The sequence below is a fragment of the Pelodiscus sinensis genome, chromosome 29 (assembly GCF_049634645.1).
Source record: "Pelodiscus sinensis isolate JC-2024 chromosome 29, ASM4963464v1, whole genome shotgun sequence".
In the NCBI taxonomy this organism is placed as follows: domain Eukaryota; kingdom Metazoa; phylum Chordata; order Testudines; family Trionychidae; genus Pelodiscus; species Pelodiscus sinensis.
In genome coordinates this window covers 7,139,560-7,152,124 of record NC_134739.1, presented here as the reverse complement: position 1 = coordinate 7,152,124, position 12,565 = coordinate 7,139,560, and the positions used below count along the sequence as shown (strand labels likewise).

The 12,565-nt window shown below is 46.1% G+C and overlaps 1 protein-coding gene across 13 annotated transcripts in view; it reads left to right on the top strand.

Annotated features, from left to right (window-relative positions):
- MAPT (microtubule associated protein tau) overlaps window positions 1-12,565 on the top strand; it is a 92,010-nt gene that overhangs the window by 40,342 nt on the left and 39,103 nt on the right. For 12 of the 13 annotated variants that reach the window (XM_075911154.1, XM_075911148.1, XM_075911146.1 and 9 more), the window contains exons 2-3: window positions 6,697-6,786; window positions 10,454-10,540. In XM_075911154.1, coding sequence (XP_075767269.1) covers window positions 6,741-6,786; window positions 10,454-10,540 — 133 coding nt within the window. In that variant the 5' untranslated portion in view covers window positions 6,697-6,740. Of the gene's footprint in view, window positions 1-2,705; window positions 2,764-6,696; window positions 6,787-10,453; window positions 10,541-12,565 lie in introns of those variants that run through there. The other variant, XM_025185973.2, reaches the window with a different exon arrangement.

Below are 12,565 nucleotides of genomic sequence, written 5' to 3'. Positions count from 1 at the left end.
GCTGGGAGCACATTGGCTGCTGGTTCCACCCCTGGGGATTATTGAATAGCTAAGATTTCATGCAGTTACCTCACTGTTCAATTACACTGCACCTAACATCCCTACCTGATTTTATTAAGTACAAACAGTAGGATTTCAGTGGCTGCAAGTGAAAACAGGCAGGTCAAAGCAACTTACTAAAAGAATAAAAAGAAAATGCTGCATAGCTAGTTCTAATTCACTGAAACACCTTATTGCAAGCAGGTTCTTATCTTAAAGAGCTGTTCTTATTTCAGACAAGTCTTCAAGTCAGAGATGATCTTTTACTCTGACTTGGGTCCCCAGACCTTGTTAGTTTTCTTCATATCCTACTGTGCCAGGCCATTCCCCCGGACAGTGGAAGACACAGATCTGATAACTTCTCCTTGCTTAAATAGTCTTGTCTCCAGGATGGAACTCTTTTGTTCTCCATTCCCCCTTTCATGGAAAACTACCTGGCTCAAAATGGAATCCTAGTACCAGGTGGTATGGTCACATGTCTTACTAGTCCAATCACCTTTGGACTTACAGAACAAACAAGGCTGTTTCCAAGTCGTTAAGTTTATCGCCCAGTCCTTAAGGCTCATTAGCACATTTAAAACTATAAACAGTCTCATACTTCTATTTCTAACTTCATACAAGAATGATACATGCACCGAAACAGAATACACAGATCCAGCAGATTGTAACATTAAAAGTAATAGGTTGCATGCAGGGATGTAAAATCCTGTTTAATCAGCCAACTGCTTCAGCTGGCTGGAGTTACCCCTACCCGAGTCAGGCAGCCCCCACCCACTTGTTAATCATAAACCCTTACTGGGTGATGCTACCAATTACAAGTTAAACTTTATAAAGCATGGGTGTGGGGAACATCACAGTATTTATCTGCACAGTACGGCTGAGTGGGGCTGTTATCCCCATTGTCCAGATGCAGGAACTGAGGCACAGAGAGGATAAGTGATGTGCCCAAGATCATGCAGGCAGCCCACGGCAGAGCAGGGAATTGAGCCCACATTTCTCCAGTCCCAAGCTTGTGCTCTGCCCATTGGGTTATCCTCCCTCTTGGAGATATGCACAGTTAAACTCTGTGTGTGTGTGTGTGTGTGTGTGTGTGTGTGTGTGGTGCAGAAATTTTTCCACGATGTTGAGTATGTTTTATCCAATGGAGAAATAAAGTATGACCTACATATTGGGTTCTCCACGGTGCATTAATTTTCTTCTGTGATTTCCCCTGGTGAGCTTGATAGTCAGTTAATGACAAAACACAGTAGAAACTCCTCAGTCCCCTTTGGTTTGCAAACACATCATCTTGCACTATAATCCCTTGTGATCTCACAAATTAAGGAAGGTCTGGCCAGGTTCATAGTTGAATGGCAGATGATCCCTCAGTGGAGTGTCAGTATTAGTAGTGCTGATTCCATAGACGGCACTCGGACGATGCCCCAGCATGAAGCTAGGGTGCATTTTGCTGCAGATGGTGCCATCTCTCTGATACACGCAGTCCAGTCTCTGCTGATATCTAGCGATAGATTCCCTACCATTTTTCACAGGAGCAGTGATGTTGATCTCAGCATCCTAGCCCAATTCCATCTAGCATCTGCCTTCTTACATTAGCTCTGCCACTTGCGTTGGCTGTCCTGTCTGACGGAGATTTGATCTGTGTGTAGATTACATAATGTTTTGAGCTTTTCTGGGGTGCAAGGCACTGTAGAAATGTGTGTTACTGCTCCTACTAATACAGTTTTTAGCGTGCGATGAATTGTTTAGTGAGACTGGACCTGGCTCAGCTATGGAGTTGCTATTCAAACACGCTTGCTCCTCCTTACAACAGAACTGAGTTTAAATCCATACTGTAGTGGATGAGAACTTCATCATTGTCTGCAGCATCCTTTTAATAAGTGTCGCTCAGCACTCCACAATGCTTAGACTGCTGATCCATATCCACTGGCTTCCCGTTTCATGTTGAGGCTGCCACAAACTGCAGTCATTTCAACAAAGCAAACGGCGGAAGGGATGTTTCTTTCCCTTTCAAAATGAAGGGAAGAGGGGGGCAGTCATCTGTCTTAGGCCAGTGGCAAGTTTCACGGCTGGCAGCTTGTAACCCTTGTTATTGCTGGGAAGGGGAAGTTATCCAAGGTTCTTGTCCAGGAAGTTGTTTCCGTACCAGCTTTTAGCATCGTGATGTGAATGGCTAAGCTGCTAATGTGGCCTCTAGAAGTTTCTGAATGTTATAACTCACCTCTCCCTCGGAAGTTTCAATTCCTGCCACTCGACCTGCTTTTATCAGCAGAAAGACACTGAAAATACTTGCATTGGTTTAAATAGAAACCCACCCACCCCACTTCAGTAATTGTAAAAGTGTCACTTAGAGGTTTTATTGGCTCCTGGGTAGCTCCCTTCAAATAATGCTTCAGCTGTTGAGTAATGCCAAGCCATCCCTAACTCATGGCAATAAAACCTGGACACCACAACTGCCTGTACTGTCCCCCCCAAGGTAGCTATAACCCGGCAGTTGCCCCTGCGTCTTAGAGGCACATCCAAATTGTGAAGTATGCACAATTGTGAAGAACCCTGAAGTGCTGTCAAGGGTGGGACAGGCTGTTTGTTTAGATAAGTGCCTGGCTTGGCAGGAGAGGGATCTGTTGGAAACAGATAAGGCCCTTAAGAGTGTGCCTGTCCGTTGAAAGTTTAACCACTCAGACACATTGCGACCCAATTATTCATTGCTGGAGCCCTTGGGTCAAGGTAGGGCTGCTTTCGCTTATGTTTAAAAAAACTCGACTCTCTACAACTTTTATTTATGATGAAATTAACTGAGATGGAGACCGTATTGATAGGCCGTATTTCCATACTGTGACAATCTGCATGGCTTGCGATAAGCGAGTGACTTTGGCGCCACTTTGGCTTAAGGAATCTGTATTGAAATGGGCCATTTGGTGGCTAGAGCCAAGTAACTTTTTTTTTAAGTAAATTCCATTCAGTCATTGAGGTTTTCACCTAATTGGCGAGTGATGCTGGATTTCCTTGGTTACAATGAGATGCATCGTGAGCACAGATGAGTTTGGGGGGTGTGCATCTTGTTTCGAATTGCAGGAATGGGAAGGTCATGGTTACATTGCAGACATTTGTGGGCTTGTGTGCGTATTGCAGTCGGCAGTGCTTGTAGTTGAGGAAGCAGAATAAGCAAAATTGGGCTAGTGGTGGGGAAAACAATGCAGCAGAGGTGAGCAAAATCTATTGCTGCTACAGTTCATTGCCTTCCTAGTGTATGTAATTGCTCCAGGATGGGCTTCATATTTTAAACTTTTGCTGGGAGAACTACAGTAAATATCATTCCTTGTCGGGCGTTCTTTCCGGCTTGTTCACCAAATTGTGGGGTTTCTCTGTGGTTCCGTGTGGTGGCCATGTGGATTGATTTTTCTCCGAGAGCACGATGCTGATGAAGTTCCAGGCTGAGCTGTGGGGACTAGTTGTGCACCGAATAGAGGCAGCATATTAGGATGTGCACTATGAATGTGCAGATTTCCCAGTACTTTGTCTTCACTAAACTGTTCTCTGCAGGGAGGGCTAGTTTTTTGGGACCAGCTCCAGAAAGGGGTTGGCCCATATGGCCAGATAATTAGAACTGTTTGTTTATTATTAGTGGGCAAAACACCACTAATATTTTTTTAGTCTAAGGAACAGATTTGGTCTCTTCTGTCCACTTCAGACATCAATTCTTGTGGCTTTTTTCACTTTGTGAGTTTTTGCAGGGCAAGTTCTTGAAGATTTTCCATGTATTTCATGCAGTCAAATGATTTTGTAGTTTAAAGCAGAAACTAAATTGCATAGACCTCTTCCCAGTGTGTGTGTGTGGAGGGGAGGGCGGGGACGGAATTGGGTAAAAGATCTAGTGACTGAGAGTTGAGATCCTTCATTCAGTTCTAAAAATAGTTAATTTATGGCTCACTTCCTTCCTGTTGTTAACCTGAGCAATATGGTTGGTTTCAGCTTCCTTTCCAGTTGTGGTAAACATGGGATTACACTATAGCTGGTTATTAATCACTGTCCTTAGTTCCTCTACAGCCATCACCTTTAGTGGAAATGTGTTAGTAGAATCTTAGTATCTGAGAGGTAGGTTTTTGCCCACGAAAGCTTATGCTTCAATACATCTGTTAGTAGAATCCTAGTCTCTGCTTTGCAGAACTAGGTAGTTTTGTCACACCCATATATACCACACATTAAACGGGATCCTTCTTTTCCTTTGCACCTTGTTCTTGGCTGTCGTATCTCACAAACTGTTTCTTAAGGACATATGATTAGTTTGTCCTTAAGTTTCGCTACTTCTAAGTACTTTGGAGCGGGAGCTCACTGGGACTGTAAGGAATCCGTGGACTTTTCTTGTGAAGAAAAGTCAAGGTAAAAATCTTCTATCTGATCATTTCCTGTCTTCTCACAGGAAAGCCCAATTCTGTGACTAGACTACTAGGTTATTCCTAGCTACAAAGCAGCTACACAACTAGGCATGGTTGTTATAAATATTTACTTGTATTGTGGGAACATCTGAGAGACGGAGACTGGGGTTTGAAGCTACTTATCAATTAATCGTTTACATGATTGTAAGCTAATGTCCCTAGAATTAGGTGTGAAGTTGCCTGTGTCCTCGGTTTGTTGCATGGGACTGCTGGCTTGGTATTATGTTGCCGATGACTTGTGCAAAAATGGATTCGCTCTTCACTTTGGTCATGAATATTCATCTAGTGAATGGTTTCACAAAAGCTTTTCCTTTTCAGCTTCTTTCCGCCAGTGAAGTTATTGCTCTCTAATTGGGATTGCAGTTGCTTTGATCTCTATGCCTATAACTTGATACAACTGTGAGAGATTTTTAAAGAGCCTTTCCCAGTCTGTCAGCCATTTCAGAATCCTAAATGCCATCTTAATGCTTTTTGTTTTTTTCCCTTGCTGTTCTGATAGATATGGGTTGGGGAACCTAAGACTCAGGGGCTAGATGCTGCCCCCCAGCTTGCCTGGATCTGGCCCCCAAGGCTTAGGACCATCCCCAGAGTTGGGGAGCCCATGCTGGCACTTCACCCTCCTTGCTGCCCCCCATGGGGCTGGAGCACACAAAATCGACTAGGCTGGCACCCTCTAGGCTCTGGTGTGTGAGGCGAACATGGGGAGTGTCTTTCTCCTTCTCATCCGGGGGTCACGTCAGTGAGTGTTTTGTTTGGGGGTTTTTGCTTCTCACTTGTGTGCGTGCCCCCCCCCCCCCAAATGATTTTTCTTTGGGTCTCACAGAATCATAGAATTTTATTCCTAGGGCTGGAAAAGACCTCAGGAGTCAGAGTCCAGCCTTCTGCCCAAAGCAGGACCGACTCCATCTCAGTCATCCCGGCCAGGGCTTTGTCAAGCTGGGACTGAAAAACCTTTAGGCATGGAGATTCCACCCCCTCCCTAGAGAACCTATTCCAGTGCTTCACCACTCTCCTACCTAGACCTCCCCCACTGCAACTTGAGACCACTGCTCCTCCTTCTGCCATCTGCCACCACTGAGAACAGCCTCTCTCCATCCTCTTTGGAACCTCCCTTCAGGGAGTTGAAGGCTGCTCTCAAATCCCCCCTCACTCTTCTCTTCTGCAGACTAAATAAACCCAAATCCCTCAGCCTCTCCTCGTAGGTTATGTGCTCCAGCTCCCTCATCATTTTGGTCACCCTCCACTGGACCCTCTCCAATGCAGTCACATTTTTTCTGTAGTGGGGGGCCTAGAACTGGACAAAATACTCCAGATGTGGCCTCACCAGAGCCAAATAAAGGGGAATAATCACTTCCTTAGATCTGCTGGAAATGCTCCTTGACCCAAAAAAGATTTTCTTACCCCTGTGAGAGACTAAAAGTCTGGGGACAACATTTGCTTCTAAATTGAGAGGCGCTAGATGGGGAATATTTTTGCATTGGCAGGAGAGTCTAGCCCAGCAATGGGCAGCCTGGGTTAGCGAGTAGGCCATATGAGTAGCTCTCCTTCATCTCAGGGGGTCGCAGGGTTGTGATAACCAAGACGGTCTCGCAGGAGAGGGTAGTTTTGCTAACTGCACTTGCATGTCTAGAAATTGCAGGGCATGCCCAGTGAGCCATAGCAGCACTTTGAGTGGGGAGACGTGTGCTATCAGCACGCACCTCATTTCGCGTGCCCTTGGTCATGTGCATGATGCTTGAGTAATATTGGTAAGAAAAATCCTGCCCAGACTGAAACCAGCGGAATCTGGCAACCCTGCATATGGGCAGCAGTAAATAAAATGTCTCACGGGCTACACAGAGAACCCCGATGGGCGTAGGATACACTAGACCAGTGGTTGGCATCAGCCATAATTGTCTGTCGGTCCAGGGAATTACCGCCTTCAGCACATACCTCAACCTGTCTCTGGTTGTGATAGTGTGGTTTTTTTTTCCCAAGTCTCGCACAAAAAAGTGAATGAATCAAATAGCTGTGCCAGTAGCCTGCAAGGCAGCTAGTTGTTGTGGGCCATCGGATTTCTTTCCCACCCTTCAAAAAAGAGAAAAGATGACGTCTCCTGGAAATAAACTGCTGGATGGAAAATGCACCACAAAGCGATAGGGAAGAATACAACAATTTGAGCGCACAGGACGGTGCATTGTATGAAGTTGTGTGTAACAGTATTAATTTTCCTCCCCCCACTTAGACAACCTTTACAACAAGACGGCTGAGCAGCGTCAGGATCTCCACATGATGGAAGACCATTCGGTGAGCCAAGCTAAGCAGATCCCATCAGGTGAGCCTCCCCAGGTGGGGATAGTCATGGGAGACTGAAAAGAACTCCGCCTTGCCCCCAGGCAGGGGTTGTTTTTTTTTCCCCCTCTCCTGGAGAATGAGAATGGCAGGATGGGAGATCTCAGTACAAGGAGACTGGAATGAGGTTGTCAATAGAGTTGATGCCTGGGAGGGTGGGTGTGTGTGTTTGGGGGGGGGGGGGGTCTAGTTCAATGAAAGGCCAGTCCAAAGTCTAGGGCAGTGTTTCTTAAACTTTTTAAGACCAAGGAATACCAGACAATAACTTTTTTTTTTTTAATGAGGAACACCAAGGATTTTTTTTGTTGAGCCAAACCAAAAAAAAAAAAAGAGCAGCTTACCCCTTGAACAACAGACAACACTTTTACTGATAGAAATGTAGCCGTGTTAGTCTGGGGTAGTTGAAGCAAAATGCAGGACAATGTAGCACTTTAAAGACTAACAAGATGGTTTATTAGATGATGAGCTTTCGTGGGCCAGACCCACTTCCTCAGATCAAATAGTGGAAGAAAGTAGTCACAACCATATATACCAAAGGATACAATTAAAAAAAATGAACAAATATGAAAAGGACAAATCACATTGCAGAACAGAAGGGGGATGCGGGGTGGTGGGAAGGGGGAGGAAGGAAGGTAAGTGTCTGTGAATTACTGATATTGAAGGTAGGGAGAGTGGGATGTTTGTGAGTTAATGGTATTACAGGTGATAATTGGGGAAACTGTCTTGGTAATGGGTGAGATAGTTCAAATGTTTGTTAAGTCCTTGTTGGCAAGTGTCGAATTTTAACATGAATGACAGTTCAGAGGATTCCCTTTCAAGTGCAGATGTAAAAGGTCTTTGTAGCAGAATGCAGGTGGCTAAGTCATTTAGAGAGTGTCCTTTCTGGTTAAAGTGGCAAGAAACTGTTTTCTCTTTGTAATCTTGTCTGATATCTGTTTTGTGGGCATTAATCCTTTGGCGAAGTGTCTGAGATGTTTGTCCAATGTACATAGCAGACGGACACTTTCGGCACATGATAGCATAGATTATATTTCTGGATGCGCAGGAATATGTGTTCTTGATCTTATAACTCACTTGGTTAGGTCCAATAACCAAGAAAGGACACTCTCTAAATGACTTAGCCACCTACATTCTGCTACAAAGACCTTTTACATCCGCACTTGAAAGGGAATCCTCTGAACTGTCATTCATGTTAAAATTCGATACTTGCCAACAAGGACTTAACAAGAATTTGAACTTTCTCACCCATTACCAAGACAGTTTCCCCAATTATCACCTGTAATACCATTAACTCACAAACATCCCACTCTCCCTACCTTTAATATCAGCAATTCACAGACACTTACCTTCCTTCCTCCCCCTTCCCACCCCCCTGCATCCCCCTTCTGTTCTGCAATGTGATTTGTCCTTTTCATATTTGTTCATTTTTTTAAATTGTATTCTTTGGTATATATGGTTGTGACTACTTTCTTCCACTATTTGATCTGAGGAAGTGGGTCTGGCCCACGAAAGCTCATCATCTAATAAACCATCTTGTTAGTCTTTAAAGTGCTACATTGTCCTGCATTTTGCTTTAACACTTTTACTGACATCAATATTCTCTCACTGCCCTAAACTTCTGTCTTTTTGATAGGGAAATGTAATTTACTCTGTTTATTCATATTGGAGGAAATTATAAATTCAATACCTTATCAAGCACAGGTTAATGTCAAGCAGCTGACTGATAGCAGCCATGCCAGCATTAGGGGCACTGAGGGCCTTACAGTGCCCCCCAATTCATAGTGGGTCCCTTACTGCTTAATGTTTTGTCCTTCAATAGTTCTAGCCCCTGGCTCTGTTATTTTTGACACAGAATATTGAAAGGAAGGATCTTGTCTGTGCAAGGGGGTGGAAGGTGCTGGCCCCCCTCAGCTGTCCTGGGTAACAGGCAAGGGCTAAAGACAGCGGTGCAAATACCCGGTCGGGTGGCAGCTTTAGGGCAGTTCTCTTCCCTGGCAGACAGGATCCCCAGAGCAGCAGCAGAGACAGCCAATCAGAGCTGGCCCTGCAACGCTCCTCTGGCAAGGGATGCAGCCGAGGCACGGAGCTTTCCCCCACTTCGTTTCTGCCTCGTTTCTGCCGCATCATCACTTGCTCGCCTCGTCTGCCCTTTCCGCGGAAGCACAGGAGGAGGAATGCGGGTAATCCCACCTCATTTCCAGCCTCGTCACCACTCGCTCACCTCTTTGCACCACCCGCTGCGTCTCAGCTCTTGTGGCCACTTTTTTTTCTTCAAACGGCCGCAGCACACCTGTGAGTTCTCCGCAGAACACTGGTGTTCTGCGGAACACAGTTTAAGAAACGAGGGTCTAGAAGAATGGGGCCATTTCGTTAATTACTTAGATGTGGAGACGACATGCAGTGAATGGGTTGCTTTGTCATCTTGGAGATAAACGTACAATACACTCAGATGCTTTATAGCTCAAACAGAAGTTATGGGCTTGATGCAGGAATCACTGGGTGAGATCCTATTGCCTGTTAAACACGAGGCCAGTCTAGACGATGATCATTATCCCCATCTGCCTTAGGTTCTCTTTTGCATCCAAAGGCAAGTTCCAATAGGAAAAAAAACACTTGAGTCCGTAGAGTGTGTGAAATCTGGAAAAGGCCGTAGAATCTAGCTGCTCCTGAGAAAAAGGTAAAGGACACTTGGAAATTGAAAAGAGGTGAAACAGACTTTTCCAAGTTCCTTCTCTTGGGTAGTGAGCCAGGGCAACCAAGGGAAAAGCTGGGGAAGTGGGAGACAGGCAGAAGATTTCTCCAAAAGAGCCCTATATTTTAGGCCTACATTTTCAAGAAATCTCCTGCATATTGACAAACTAGCTTAGAAACCTGTGTAGTCATAGGGATGGAGCGTGTCCATTGCTGCATTAATGTGGAGCAAGAAATTTCTGCCCTGAGGTATACATTGCATCAGGCAAATGGTTCCCTCTGTTACGGGCAAAGCTTGTGGTATGCTCCTAGACTCTTCTCCCTTCCAGGCTCTTCAGGGGCTGGGCTGCTTATTCAACCAGCGTTTGAATTCTCACGTAGCAAAGAGTCCAAGAAACTTCGCTTGTGTTAGCTCGAATCGTTGTTTAATTGGTTTCTCCAGTTTGTGTCATGTTAGTTGGTGGAACTCCCAGTAAAGCGTGTCCCTGTGCATTTTGCTCTAGCATCCTGATAGATGATGTCTTATAACCAAGGCCTGGCAGGACAATCCACCTGAAATGCTGAAGAATTTCTTGCAAGCGAGTTCCCAATTTGCATTGATTTAGAAACGTAAATAACGGAGGAAAAGCAGCTCTCAGTTCAGCAGTCTGCTCTCAGAAAGGCTACACTGCACTAGAAACATCAATGTGAGCTACAGTGACTCACTCAGATTGATGTAATCTGATGTCTGTGGTCTCCAAGGAAAGAGTTTTTGTTTTCAAACTGTTTTTTTTCCTTCTTCTTACGTTTTGCTATATCTAGCTGTGCTCTACACTGGATTCGTTATTCAGCAGGTTTTGCTAGGGGCTTTTTTTGGTGCTATCACTCAATCTGTGGCTGGCACTTAAACGCTTTGATGCTGTAAGATGACACAGACATAGCCAAGAACCTGTTCTAAATGCTCACGGTGTGTTTTCCAGGCTATCCCCTGCAGATACCTGTTGACGATGGATCAGATGAGCCCATATCCGAGGCCTCTGACGCCAAGAGCACTCCAACTACAGAAGGTTTGTAAGCTGGAATGGCTGGTGCTGTTTCTAGGCATTGTTTACAGATGAGCCAGAGCATTTTCTGAAGGGCGGTCCTGAAGAAGCATGGCTTGCTAGTGTCCCTGTGCTGCCAGCTAAATTCTCTTTGTTAGTTTATAATCACGAAGGAGAATTGTAACGTAGACCCCCTGGAGGATCAATTCCAATTCCATTTCCTCCTTCAAGAATTGCACACTCAAGCCAGCATGCCTATTGATGTGTGCTGGGTGTTGCCAATCCTGAAAGGATCATTTCCTCCCCGACATGTGTGTCTAACTCCCCATGAATGTTAATGGGCCCTAGCCAGCCTGCGGAAGCCATTATTAAACTGTTCACAAAGCAATGCAGATGCTGAAATAGACACACGCGTGCCAAAAACATCATTAGGAAAAACGTCTGAGTGTTCTAATTGTCTTTCCCTGGTAGAAGACCTGTAGCTTGACGGGAAGAGTTGGATTTGCATCAAGCCAATACGTGTTCTCGGTGTCCAATAGATATTTACATGGAAATGCCAGGAGTCGAACAAGAGACCAAGCAGTATTCTAAGCTGTTTCAGTGTATAGCTAGGCATCCAGTCCAGGTCCTCTCTCAGGCTAATACAACCTGGATTGTTAAACTTTGGTTGCGTCTTGTGTCTCCGTTCCTCCCAATGGGAGTTTGTTGTGTAAATACATTTAAAAATCTGGCCTACAGTCTTTAATATCCTACAGACATTTAAATGTTCCAGCATCAGTGGTGCTGGGGAAACCTGCTGAGGACTCAGGCCCATACACGGGGGGGTGCAAATGCACCCCCATGATCCCCCAAGTAAGCGTGAGGAGGGCTCTGCGGCTCAAGCTCGGTCCCAGTGTGGCGAGCCTGCACTGGCGCTCCAGTCTTGCCTTCTCTCCTCCTCCCCCCCCACGTGGTTGGAGCGCCAGCGTCGGTTTCCCACTGTGGGGTGGGGTGGGGGTTGTGGAGAGATCCCAGCTCATGGGGAAGAAGCGCTCCCCCCTCCCCAGCTGGAATCTGACCAATGGGAGAAGCGGAAGGCCATGCCTGAGACTGGCGCAGGACGCAAAGGCAAATAAGTGCCTGCACCCCCAGCCCCCTCATCCAGCCCCTCAGCTGAGATTCCGCATTCCCAGCCCACTCCTGCACACACACCCAGCCAGATACCTTACCCCCAGCCAGCTCGTGCATCCTCCCTTGCTCCTGCATCCTCCTCCCTGGCCAGACACTCTACTCCCCGCTTGCTCCTGCACCCTACCTCGCACCTTCAGCTCCTCCTGCACCCCACCTGCCACCCAGATCCTCTTCTCCCTCCCCCCCCCCACTCCCCCCCCTCCCCGGTGGGGCTAGAGTGTTCCAGTTGGAGGTTTTTGGAGGGTTTATTTTGCTTCTCATTTGTCCCCTACTGATTTTTCTTGGTGTCTGTGGCACCTGACCCAAAAAAGTTCCCGCACTCCTGCCGTAAATAAAGAAAACATGGGAACCTTTTGTGTTGGACGCAAATTAATATTTTACTTTATTGAAAATGACGTTTGATAAACTAACATGAGAAAGTTAAAGTGCTTAGTCACTTCAATTTAAATTCAACCATTCTCCGTAGCTGCAGCCCTAGCAAAATGACTCAGGTGTAATGATGTAATTAACGGCAAGTTTCCATTAGCAACTGGTGGTCCACAGAGAGGTTTGAATTGAGCCAGGTGGGCCACGAGCCAAAAAGTTTGAGTCCCTGTGTTAGGGGGATGGGAGAACACTGTGTTGTGGGGGGATGGGCAGGTGGGGCTGGGGGAAAGGTGCCCCCCACCCGCGAGGAACAGCCTGAGCCTGAGCCTGCCCCCACTGCCTGGAAACATTGTCCTCACACCCTTCGCTGGCCACATCAAGCAGGTAGAGGAGCAGCAGGCAGGGGTGGCTGAGTGAGCAGAGGGGGCCGTGGCAGCTAGACTGCCTGCCATGATCCCAGTAGGTAATTTCTATAAAAACTTTATTACGGTGTACGTTTTTAGTGTGTTGCAA